The sequence below is a fragment of the Macaca thibetana genome, chromosome 4 (assembly GCF_024542745.1).
Source record: "Macaca thibetana thibetana isolate TM-01 chromosome 4, ASM2454274v1, whole genome shotgun sequence".
In the NCBI taxonomy this organism is placed as follows: Eukaryota; Metazoa; Chordata; class Mammalia; order Primates; family Cercopithecidae; genus Macaca; species Macaca thibetana.
In genome coordinates this window covers 133,628,852-133,641,539 of record NC_065581.1, presented here as the reverse complement: position 1 = coordinate 133,641,539, position 12,688 = coordinate 133,628,852, and the positions used below count along the sequence as shown (strand labels likewise).

Below are 12,688 nucleotides of genomic sequence, written 5' to 3'. Positions count from 1 at the left end.
GAAAAAAAGAGGCAATCATTGTTATAATAGTACTCTGAGAGATAAAACATTTCTTTCCCCAATCCATTGCTATTATGCTTTCTTATTCTCTGGAAAAAAAAAAAAAAAAAAAAAACACACACACACACAGAAAATTTACATCAGTGAAATTTACTTAAACTTTATGTCAGTTCCATGAATTATATTCATAAAGTGTAGAAAATTTAAAAACACAAAGCAGTGAGGATAAACAATAAAATAAAATGAACTCTAATTCTGCTATTTAGAGACAACCACTGTCAATAGTACTTTGATATATTTCCTTTTAATTTTCTGTGCATGCATGTTTACTAAGAAATGCTAAATATATTTCAAAACAAAATCAGGATGATGCAGTATGTATACAGTTTGGTTTTCATTTTTAATGCTTAACATTGTTTGTGACTATTTTCCTATGCCATTGTTTTTTGTGTGTGTGAGGGAATGGAGAGAGGGAGTTTCGCTCTTTCGCCCAGGCTGGAGTGAAGTGCTGCAATCTTGGCTCACCGCTCCCCGGGGTTCAAGTGAGTCTCCTGCCTCAGCTTCCTGAGTAGCTGGAATTACAGGTGCCTGCCACCATGCCCAACTAATTTTTACATTTTTAGTAAAAATGGGGTTTTGCCATGTTGGCCAGGCTGGTCTCGAACTCCTGATTTCAGGTGATCCACCCGCCTCAGCCTCCCAAAGTGTTAGGATTACAGGCCTGAGCCACCACACCCAGCCCCATTGTTCTTTAAAAGTATCTTTTCATGGCTATAGAGTAAGTCTTCTTAAAAATGTGTCATCTATTTTTCCTTGCAGCCAAATGTGTTAGCTCACACCTGTAATTCCAGCACTTTGAGAGGCTGAGGCAGGAGGATCACTTGAGCCCAGGAGTTTGAGACCAGCCTGGGAAACTTAATGAGATCTAATCTCTACAAAAAATTAAAGAATTAGCCAGGCATGACGGTGTCCACCTGTGGTGCCAGCTACTCAGGAGGCTGAGACAGGAGGATTGCTTTAGCCCATAAGATCAAAGCTGCAGTGAGTGGTGATTGTGCCACTTTACTCTAGCCTGGGCAACAGAGTAAGACCCTGTCCCTAAAAATAAATAAATAAATTATTTTTCCTTGCATTTAAATTATAAATCAATAATGTGATGACTGTGTTTGTATGCAAGTCTTTATTTGTACACCAAGTGTTGACTTAGGACAAATGCCCAGAAGTAGAATTATTGGGTTACAGATGCTGTTTTTAACTCTTTGGAAACCTATTGCACATGACCCTCTGGAATGTGTGTGACCTTTAGGCTATCTTAGAAGTATCTGTCCACTCTTCTCTCTAACTTAGAGCATCACTATGAAAATCTTTACAGTTGGATAGTGTTTGTTGACATTCAGCATGGTTTCACATATTTATTGGCCAGCAGTCTATCTTCCTTTGTAGGAAGCATGGTTTAGATTTTTGTTTACAGAAATTTAGGGAATTGGTATTCGATGAATATGGTAGCATGGGTGCTAGTGCTGGGCTCTGATGTTCTGTTTCAAAACCAGCAATTTCAGAGACTGAGATGTGTTTAATTTTTACTTGATTAGATAATGGTTTGGCTAATCAAGACAATTCATTATGACAATCTTAACTCCAAATTATTTTTTAGGTAATTAAAGCCTTACAGGTAGTAGATCATGCTTTTGGGATGTTGATGGAAGGCCTGAAGCAGCGGAATTTGCAGAACTGTGTCAATATCATCCTTCTGGCTGACCATGGTATGCTTTTAAAAACATTCTTATTTTATTATTGATTATAATTTATCACTTCAGGAATCATACACAGATAACAGTGATATTTTAAAATCTCTACTTCTAGACCTAAAGTCTCTTGAAGAAGCAAGGAATGAATTGTGGTAGATTGTGATGAAAAGAGGACTACATTAAAATTTCTAGTTTAATTATTCTAATAGTCCTGAAAACCTACCTATAGACACTATGTTTTGTAAAAGTGGAGTTAATGATATTTAACAGGGATGTGGTTGGGTTTTTATTCAATCTAAAGAGTGCTTTGGGGCCTTCATTCCAGCCATGGTTCGTTCATGTAGATTGGCTGCAGTTTACTGTAGCTGGCAAGTTTTGCCACACCATGTGTATTTTTTTTAGTTATGTAAATAGATGTGTATTTATTCATAGCTTTTCATCTTTAAAGTTACTGTCACCTCACATTTCTCTACTTGAGGTTAACTCTTGATTTTGATTAACCTGAATGTTAAAGGAAGTGAAACAGTGGGGACACCCTCTCCAACCTCATGCAAAATGCATTCAAACAGTTTTGAAGTACATATGCATTCATTCTACAGATTTTTTTTTTTTTTTTTTTTTTTTTTTTGACATGATGTCTGGCTCTGTCGCCAAGGCTGGAGTGCAGTGGGGCTATCTTGGCTCACTGCAAGCTCCGCCTCCCGGGTTCATGCCATTTTCCTGCCTCAGCCTCCCAAGTAACTGGGACTACAGGCACCTGCCACCACGCTTGGCTAATTTTTTGTATTTTTAGTAGAGACAAGGTTTTACCATATTAGCCAGGATGGTCTTGATCTCCTGACCTCGTGATCCACCCACCTCGGCCTCCCAAAGTGCTGGGATTACAGGCGTGAGCCACCGCGCCTGGCCTCTACAGATATTTTTTAAGTGCCTAGTCAATGCTAGGTACTTTCCTAGATACGGAGTAGATCTTTCCTAGCTAGGGTAGTCAAAGTGTCTTCTTGAGGAGGACATTTAAAGTCAAGCCCCAATATCTGTAAAGGGACCAGCCATGGGGCATGAGGAGGAAAAAGAGTGTGTCTGTAGAACTTTTGTTCATATTTTAGAGCATCCAGATAATGGGAAACATAGTAATGTATTTTTAAATTTTCTAAGGTTGTTCCCTTACACTTTGCCCTATTGTTTTAAAATTAAACAGAAACTTTTTGTGTAATTTTGTTAAAAGAAATTAATTAAAATAATAATTTATATGCAAGCCAGACACCATGGCTCAGGCCTGTAATCCCCTCACTTTAGGAGGCCGAGGCTGGTGGATCACTTGAGGTCAGGAGTTCGAGACCAGCCTGGCCAATATGGTGAAACCCCGTCTCTACTAAAAATACAAAATTAGCCAGGTGTGGTGGCACACACCTGTAGTCCCAGCTATTCGGGAGGCTGAGACAGGAGAATCGCTTGAACCTGGGAAGCAGAGGCTGCAGTGAGGCAAGATCATACCACTGCACTATAGCCTGGGCAACACAGCAAGACTATCTAAAAAAAAAAAAATTATATGCAGTCTGAAAAATCTTCAAATAAAAAAAGTTAACTACCAAATCTTTTTATAGCACATACTCCTTATATAAATTTAAATTACTTTATACTTTTTTTTGAGACAGAGTCTTGTTCTGTCACTTAGGCTGGAATGTAAATGGCATGATCTCGGCTCACTACAACCACCACCTTTGAGATTCAAATGATTCTCATGCCTTAGCCTCCTGAGTAGATGGGACTATAGGTGCACGCCACCACGCCACCATGTCTGGCTAATTTTTGTATTTTTTGGTAGAGATGGGGTTTATCATGTTGGCTAGGCTGGTCTCAAACTCCTGGCCTCAAGTGAGCCGCCCACCTCGGCCTCCCAAAGTGTTAGGATTACAGGTGCGAGCCACAGCCTAAATAATATACTTTTAAAAGTAAGAATTACTTCCATTAATCTATTATACGTTGAACAAATGATCTGTTTATAATACCCATCTGTGCTTCCCTCAAACATGACCCTTCTCCACTGCCACAATTTTCTGCCACAGTAAAGTAATAGAGTGAATTGTGTAACTTCTCAGTGAAACTTGGTTTGAGATCTGTAACATAAAATGTCTTCTATTTGACACGGAAATCAACCGTTGCCATTTATATATGTTCAGTGGATTGTTATGATGATTTTTTGATTCAGGAATGGACCAGACTTATTGTAACAAGATGGAATACATGACTGACTATTTTCCCAGAATAAATTTCTACATGTACGAAGGGCCTGCCCCCCGCATCAGAGCTCTTAATGTACCTCATGACTTTTTTAGTTGTAAGTATGAAGACACCTATATGAAAAAAAGGGTAAAACTGAAAATGAATAACCATAGTTCTCTAATTCTGAGAGGAAGTTGGGATTATCAGACTCCCTACTGACTTCTTGAGAAGACCACACAGAAACAAGTGGTAAATTCCCATGCTTAAGTACATTCTATAAAGTCTATGGTAATATCTAATATTGTTAAGTTGAAATGTATCCTACTGTGTTCTAAATACTAAAATAATTCTTTGCTTGAAATAACTTTTAATTTAATTTTACCGGATCATAGTTATTAATAAATGAATGTATCAAATTCATCTGAGTGGTTCACATTCTTTGCATTTGTTCGTTATCAATTGTAATGTCATTTATTTCTTTTTCTTTTGAAACAGTTAATTCTGAAGAAATTGTTAGAAACCTCAGTGTAAGTATACAAAATTCTTCATGCATATATTTAACTTAATGCAATGACCTTAATCTGGGTTTTTGAGAAATTCATATTTTATATTTCTAAGTCTAAGCTACTTGGAATTTATTTTTTAAATCTTCCATCAACATTATTTTATATGTGTATTAGTTGCTTTTATCTTAGTTGTTTTCATTTTGGAGCAGACACATCCAAAGAAATTAGTTTGCAATAATAGTAGCACTAAATCCTGGCTTATATTGAAAGGGCTGATGTCCCATTCAAAAGGGTGGCGTTAGCTTCAGGTAGCACAATTTTTTGTGTGACTAGTATAAGAGGATAGTGAATTACACCTCTTACAGATCTTTTTTTTTACAAGTCAAAAAGATAATCTCTTTACTCACTACTATAATTGCAACTGCTTTTGATTTGTTCCCACATCCCAAATTGTAAATAAATAAGTAGAGAAACTTCCAGATATCTTAAAGCAATATTTTTGAAAGTACAATTCACTACTCCTGGAGAGACCTGGAATGGTCTTCTGTAATAGTTTTGTTATTTATTTATTTATATTTATTTTACCTTTACAGTGTTTGCTTTTATTAACTTTTTTTAAAAAAATTCAACTTTCATGTTAGATACAGAGGGTACATGTGCAGATTTGTTGCATGGGAATATTGTGTGAGTCTGAGGTTTCTAATATGGAGCCTATCATCCTGGTAGTGAGCATTGTACCCAATAAGTAGTTTTTTAACCCACACACCTCCTCTTCCCTCTAGTGGTCCACAGTGTCTATTGTTCACCTACTTACGTTCATGTGTGTTCAATGTTTAGCTCTCACTTATAAGTGAGAACATGCAGTATTTGGTTTTCTGTTCCTGTGTTAATTTGCTTAGGATTACGGCCTCCGGCTCCATTCATGGCGCTCCAAAGAACATGATTTCATTCTTTTTTATGGCTGTGTAGTATTCTATGGTGTATATGTACCACATTTTCTTTATCCAATCTACTATTGTTGAGCACCTGGGTTGATTCCATGTCTTTGCTATTATGAATAATGCAGCAATACACATATGAGTGTATGTGTGTTTTTGATAGAATGGTTTATTTTGGCGGAGGGGTATATACACAGTAATGGAATTGCTGGGTAGAATCATATCTCTGTTTTAAGTTCTTTGAGAAATCTCTAGACTGCTTTCCACAGTGGCTGGACTAATTTACTCTTCCAACAGTGTATAAGTGTTCCTTTTCTCTGCAACCTCACCATAGCATCTATTGTTTTTTGACTTTTGAGGGGTGGCCATTCTGACTAGTGTGAGATGGTATCTCATTGTGGTTGTGATTTGCTGACAAAAACAAGCAATTGGGAAAGGACTCAATAAACGGTGCTGGGATAACTAGCCAGCCATGTGGATGTTGAAACCAGACCTCTACCTTTTGCCATATATAAAAATTAACTCAAAATGGGTTAAACATTTAAATGTAAGACCTCAAACTATAAAAATTCTGGAAGGCAACCTAGGAAATATCCTTCTTGACCTGGGTCTTGGCAAATAATTTTTGGCTAAGTCCCCAAAAGCAATTACAACAAAACAAAAAATAGACAGATGAGACCTAATTAAACTAAGAGCTTCTGCATAGCCAAAGAAACTATTAACAGAGCAAACAGCCTACAGAATGGGAGAAGATATTCACAAACTGCACATCCAAGAAGGGCCTAATATCCAGAATCTATAGGGAATTTAAACAAATCAACAAGCAAAAAACAAATAACCCCATTAAAAAGCGGGCAAAAGAAATGAAGAGACACTTCTCAAAAGAAGACATACAAGTAGCCAGCAAACATGTGAAAAAATACTCAGCGTCATTAATTTTCAGAAAAATGCAAGCCAAAACCATGATGGAATAGTTTTTATAGTTATATATTTAAAATATATTCACAAATATACATCTGCTACATGAAATTCATGAGTTCACTATTGTTTGCAATGCGACTATAACTATTTGAGTACAGGGGGTATGCAGCTACAGGCTTACCTTGGTTTATTGTGCTTCACTGCATTGTGCTTTGCAGATGTTGCATTTTTTACCAATTGAAGGTTTTCTGGGAACTCTGCATTGAGCACGTCTATCCAGTGCCATTTTTTCAACAGCATGTGCCCGCTTCATGTCTGTGTGTCACCTTTTGTTAATTCTCACAATACTTCAAATTTTTCATTATTATTATATATATGCTCTGGTGATCTGTGATCAGTTATCTTTGATGTTACTATTGTAATTGTTTTGGGGCCTCCTGAATCCTACCCACAGAAGATGGCAAACTTAACAGATAAATGTTACGTGTGTGCTGATTGCTTCACAAACTGGCTGTTTCCCTTCCCGTCCCCTTCCTCTCCTCTGGACTCTCTATTCCCTGAGGCATAACGATATTGAAATTAGGCCAATTAGTAATGCTACAATGGCTTCTAAATGTTAAAGTAAAAGAAATAGTTACACATTTCTCATTTTAAATCAAAAGCTAGAAATGATTAAGCTTAATGAAGAAGGCATGTTGAAAGTTAAGATAGGCCAAAAGCTAGGCCTGTTGCACCAGACAATTAGCCAAATTGTCAAAACAAAGGAAAAGTTCTTGAAGGAAATGAGAAGTGCTATTCTAGTGAATATATAAATAATAACAAAGTGAAACAGCCTCATTGCTGACATGGAGAAAGTTTTGGTGGCTGGATACAAAATCAACCAGCCACAACAGTCTTTTAAGCCAAAACCTAATTCAGAGCAAGACGCTAACTCTGTTCAACTTTATGAAGGCTGAGATGGGTGAGGAAGTTGCAGAAGAAAAGTTTAAAGCTAGCAGAGGTTTGTTAGTGAGGTTTAAAGAAAGAAGCCTTCTGGCCAGGTGAGGTGGCTCACGCCTGTAATCCTAGTACTTTGGGAGCCTGAGGCGGATGGATCACTTGAGGTCAGGAGTTTGAAACCAGCCTAGCCAACATGGTGAAACCCCATCTCTACTAAAAATACACAAAAAAAATTAGCCGGCATGGTAGTGGGCACCTGTTATCCCAGCTACTTGGGAGGCTGAGGCAGGAGAATTGCTTGAACCCGGAAGGCGGAGGTTGCAATGAGCTGAGATCACGCCACTGCACTCCAACCTAGTCAACAGAGTGAGACTCTATCTAAAAGAAAAAAAAAAAGAAGAAGCCTTCTCCATAACAGAAAAGTGCAAGGTGAAGCAGCAAGTATTTGTGATGACATAGAAGCGGCAGTAAGTTATCCAGAAGATCTAGCTAAGATCATTGATGAAAATGGCCACACTAAGCAACGTATTTTCAATGTAGAGGAAACAGTCTTCCATTGGAAGAAGGTGCCATCTAGGACTTTCATAGCTAGAGAACAGAAGTCATTGCTTGACTTCAAAACTTCAAAGGACAGGCTGACTCTTTTATTAGGGGCTAATGCAGCTGGTGACTTGAAGTTGAGCCAATGCTCATTCTGAAAATCCTAGGACCCTTATGAATTATGCTCAATCTACTCTACCTGTGCTCTGCAAATGGAAGAACAAAGCCTGCATGACAGCCCACCTGTTTATAGCATCCGTTTCCTGAATATTTTAAACTCACTGTTGAGACTTTCTGCTCGGAAAAAAAGATTCCTTTCTAAAGATTGCTGCTTACTGAGAATGTACCTGGTCACCCAAGAGCTCTGATAGAGATGTACAAGGAGATGGATATTTTCATGTCTGCTAACACAACATCTATTCTGCAGGCCATGGATCAAGGAGCAATGTTAACTTTTAAGTCTTATTCATTAAGAAATACATTTCATAAGACTATTGTCATAAATAATACCTCTCATCTGAGCAAAGTATTATAAAGTGAAAACCTTCTGGAAATGATTCACCACTCTAGATACCATTAAAAACATTTGTGATTTGTGGGAGGTCAAAATATCGGCATTAATAGGAGTTTGGAAGAAATTGATTCCAACCCTCCTGGATAACTTTGAGGGGTTCATGACTTCAACAGAGGAAGTAATTACAGTCGTGGTAAAAATAGCAAGAGAGGCCAGGCGTGGTGGCTCATGCCTGTAATCCCTGCACTTTGGGAGACCAAGGAGGGCGGATCATGAGGTCAGGAGATTGAGACCATCCTGGCTAACATGGTGAAACCGTGTCTATACTAAAGATACAAAAAATTAGCCGGGCGCAGTGGTGGGCGCCTGTAGTCCCAGCTATTGGGGAGGCTGAGGCAGGAAAATGGCGTGAACCCGGGAAGCGGAGCTTGCAGTGAGCCGAGATCACGCCACTGTACTCCGGCCTGGGCTACAGAGCCAGAATCTGTCTCAAAAAAAAAAAAAAAAAAAAAAAAGAGAGAGAGAGAGAGAGAACTAGAGCCTGTAGCTGTGACTGAATTGCTATAATCTCATGAGAAAACTTGAACAGATGAAGAGCTGCTTCTTATGGGTGAGTAAAGAAAGTGGTTTCTTGAGATGGAATCTAACCCTGTGAAGATGCCATAAACATTGTTGAAAAGACAACAAAGGATTTAAAATATTCCATAAACTTAGTGGATAAAGCAGCAGCTTTGAGAGGACTTGAGAGGATTGACTCTACTTTTGAAGGAAGTTCTACTGTGGGTAAAATGCTATAAAACAGTTTTGGATGCTACAGAGAAATACTTTGTGAAAGGCAGAGTCCACTGATGCAGCCAACTTCATTTTTGTCTCATTTTAAGAAATTACCACAGCCACCCCAGCCTTCAGCAACCACCATTTTGATCAGTCAGCAGCCATCAACATTAAAGCAAGGCCCTCTACCAGCAAAAAGATGAGAACTCACTGAAGGCTCAGAGGATCATTGGCATTTTTAGCAATTAAGAAATTTAAAATTCAGGTATGTACTTTTTAGACATAGTGCTGTTGCACACTGAAAAGATTATAGTATAATGTAAACATGACTTTTATGTGCACTGGAAAACCAGTTCATACAACTTGCTTTATTGTGGTGGTCTGGAACTGAGTTCAAAATATCTCCAAGGTATGCCTGTAGAGTAAAATCTCTGAGGATGGAGTGCGAAGGACTGGAGATGAACACTGAGCAAAGACTGGTTAATATAATCTGGGACCCACTGCAAGTTTCAAGTAGAATGGCCTTTAGAGCAGAAATTCTTCACAGTGATGATCACTCTGCTTTTCTCTCAACACCTTCCAGTATGCTGGGCTTGAGTAAAAACTGTAGACATTCTTGCCCCCTCTTCTGGTGAAGTGTATACATGCAATGTGTTCATGCTGAGTGGATGAAGTTTCAACATGCGCACTCTCTAAATCCACATATGGTTTTCTTTCTGTTTCATCACCTCATGATCCCCATAACTGAAGCTCTGTTGGTGAGGAAGGGTAAATCTCTAATAATCCCAGTTGTGAAAGGGGATTGAGTATCGCCGGCTTTGGAAATCCATTGTATGGCATCACAGATATGGACTGGGCCTGGAGTTACAGAGCCCCAAAGAAATGAACTACCATTTCACATAGTCCATCCTTCCCAGGAAAGTATTTCATGTGGTAGTACAGTATTCCCAGCAGTGCTGTTCTGTGGACCTATATTGAGTTTATTTTGGACAGACATAACCAAGCATGAAGTGGCAACTTTTTAAGTTCTACAGCACTCTGACTACATGAGAGACATCACTACCATTTATTCTGAGATAAAATGTCAAAAACTGGGCCGGGCTTGGTGGCTCATTCCTGTAATTCCAGCACTTTGGGAGACTGAGGTGGGTGGATCACTTGAGGTCAGGAGTTCAAGACTATCCTGGTCAACATAGTGAAACATCTTCTCTATTAAAAATACAAAAATTAGCCGGGCATGGTGGTGGATACCTGTAATCCCAGCTACTCTGGAGGTTGAGGCAGGAGAATTGCTTGAACCCAGGAGGTGGAGGTTGCAGTGAGCCAAGATCACACCACTGCACTCCAGCCTGGGTGATAGCGCAAGACTCAGTCAAAAAAGAGAGAGAGAGAGAGAGAGAAGAAAAAAGTCAAAAATTGTATCTCAACTCTGGAGACTTCATTCCAAATTCTCGAATGCAAAGAATCACTGGTACTTCTTCGCAGGTAGGCAGTGTGCCTTTGGTTTTCTCTGGATTTACTCTGGCTACACAAACGCCAGGAAAGTGTGACGGATTACACACAGGGACAATTTATAGTTGATCCCTTGCATCTTGGGGGAAGCTGCATACTCGGCAGCTGCCAGCTTGTGCCTGCCTGCAAGTTACAAAAATATTGGCTTAAGAAAGAAGTAATGATAAATAAAACAGTAGAAGCATAAGAAGCCTGGAAAATATACCAAAATAGACAAGAAAAACTGGCAAAAATATGTTTGCAATATATACTTTTGTTTTTCCTCTTTTATTCTCTAAACTCTCCTTGCTCTCCCACTGTCTGTATTTTGTTTAAATTTTGTTTGTGTAAATTATGTGCTTCATAATTTCTCTTATTTTTCTTATCTAAATTGTACCTGAGATAATAGTGACACACACTTGTTAATGTATATGATATATTGTGGTTTAAAATAAATAAGAAAATGAGGAAATAGGAAAAATTTCATTTTCTTTGTTTACGGTTTTTCTTCTTGTTTCTCAAAATGGTCATGAGGGAGAGAAAGTTCCTTTGTAGTTCTACTTCTCATTACCTCATTTTTCTTTTACATAAATAGATACCAATGTGATTTGCATTTCTACAATTTTAAAATATACCATACAGTCATAATTATTAAAGAAACAAAATTTTACTCCAATTTGTAAGGAACCCACGATATTTTTTACAAATAGAGAGACTATAATAGGTTTCAAAAGCCATTGACTTGATTGGAAAACTAAGCAAATGTAGGTTATTTAAAAGATAAATTGAGTCTGTTGGAAAGTACTTTTTTGTGCAATTAAAGTAAATTAAAAGTGACACACACTTGATATATATGATATATTGTGGTTTAAAATAAATAAGAAGATGAGGAAATAGGAAAAATTTCATTTTAAAGTAATTTAAAACTACTTTTAAATTTTTTTACTCATATCTACTAATATGGTATTTATTTTTATATGTAATTTAGACTCAAAAGTTGTCATTGTCTCTCTAAATCTAGATGTCTGTCCATTTCTGTTAAAAAAGAGGGTAATTTATAGTGGTTTAATATATAATATATATGGTTATATATGATATATGATATAGCCATATATCATATATTATATATATATATAATATAGCCATATATCATATATTATATAGTTCTATATGATATATGGTATATGGTTATATAATCTATATTATATAATATATAATAATATATATATATATATATATATATATATTATATAATATAGTTTTTATATATATATATATTATATAATAATATATAATATAGTTTATTATAATATTATATATATAATATAGTTTATATATAATATTATATATTATATAATATAGTTTATTATTATTATATATTATATATATAGTTTATTATAATATTATATATTATATAATATAGTTTATTATAATATTATATATTATATAATATAGTTTATTATAATATTATATATTATATAATATAGTTTATTATAATATTATATATATATATATATATTATAATATTATATATTATATAATATAGTTTATTATAATATTATATATATATATAATATAGTTTATATATATATTATATATATATATAATATATTTATTATAATATTATATATTATATAATATATTATTATAATATTATATATTACATAATATAGTTTATTATATTATATATATATCATATATTATATAGTTATATATTATATATTATAATATTATAGTTATATATTATATATGATATAGTAATATAAATATATAATGCATATATACTATATATAATACATAACCATATATCATATATCATATTTTATAATATATAGTATATATTATGCATTATATATGATATGGATATATATGATATGATATATAGTTATATAGTATACATTACATATGATATATGGTTATATAGTATACATTATATGTGAAATATATAATATATAACCATAAATCATATATAATATATTTTATAATATATAGTCATATATTATATATTATATATGGTGATATGTATATATGATATGTGATATATTGATATATATGATATATAGTTATATATAATACATTATATATGATATATAG

At 35.5% G+C, this 12,688-nt stretch overlaps 1 protein-coding gene across 3 annotated transcripts in view; it reads left to right on the top strand.

Annotated features, from left to right (window-relative positions):
- ENPP3 (ectonucleotide pyrophosphatase/phosphodiesterase 3) overlaps window positions 1–12,688 on the top strand; it is a 99,836-nt gene that overhangs the window by 48,704 nt on the left and 38,444 nt on the right. For all 3 annotated transcript variants that reach the window (XM_050786298.1, XM_050786297.1, XM_050786296.1), the window contains exons 13-15: window positions 1,655–1,763; window positions 3,958–4,086; window positions 4,467–4,498. In XM_050786298.1, coding sequence (XP_050642255.1) covers window positions 1,655–1,763; window positions 3,958–4,086; window positions 4,467–4,498 — 270 coding nt within the window. The remainder of the gene's footprint in view (window positions 1–1,654; window positions 1,764–3,957; window positions 4,087–4,466; window positions 4,499–12,688) is intronic.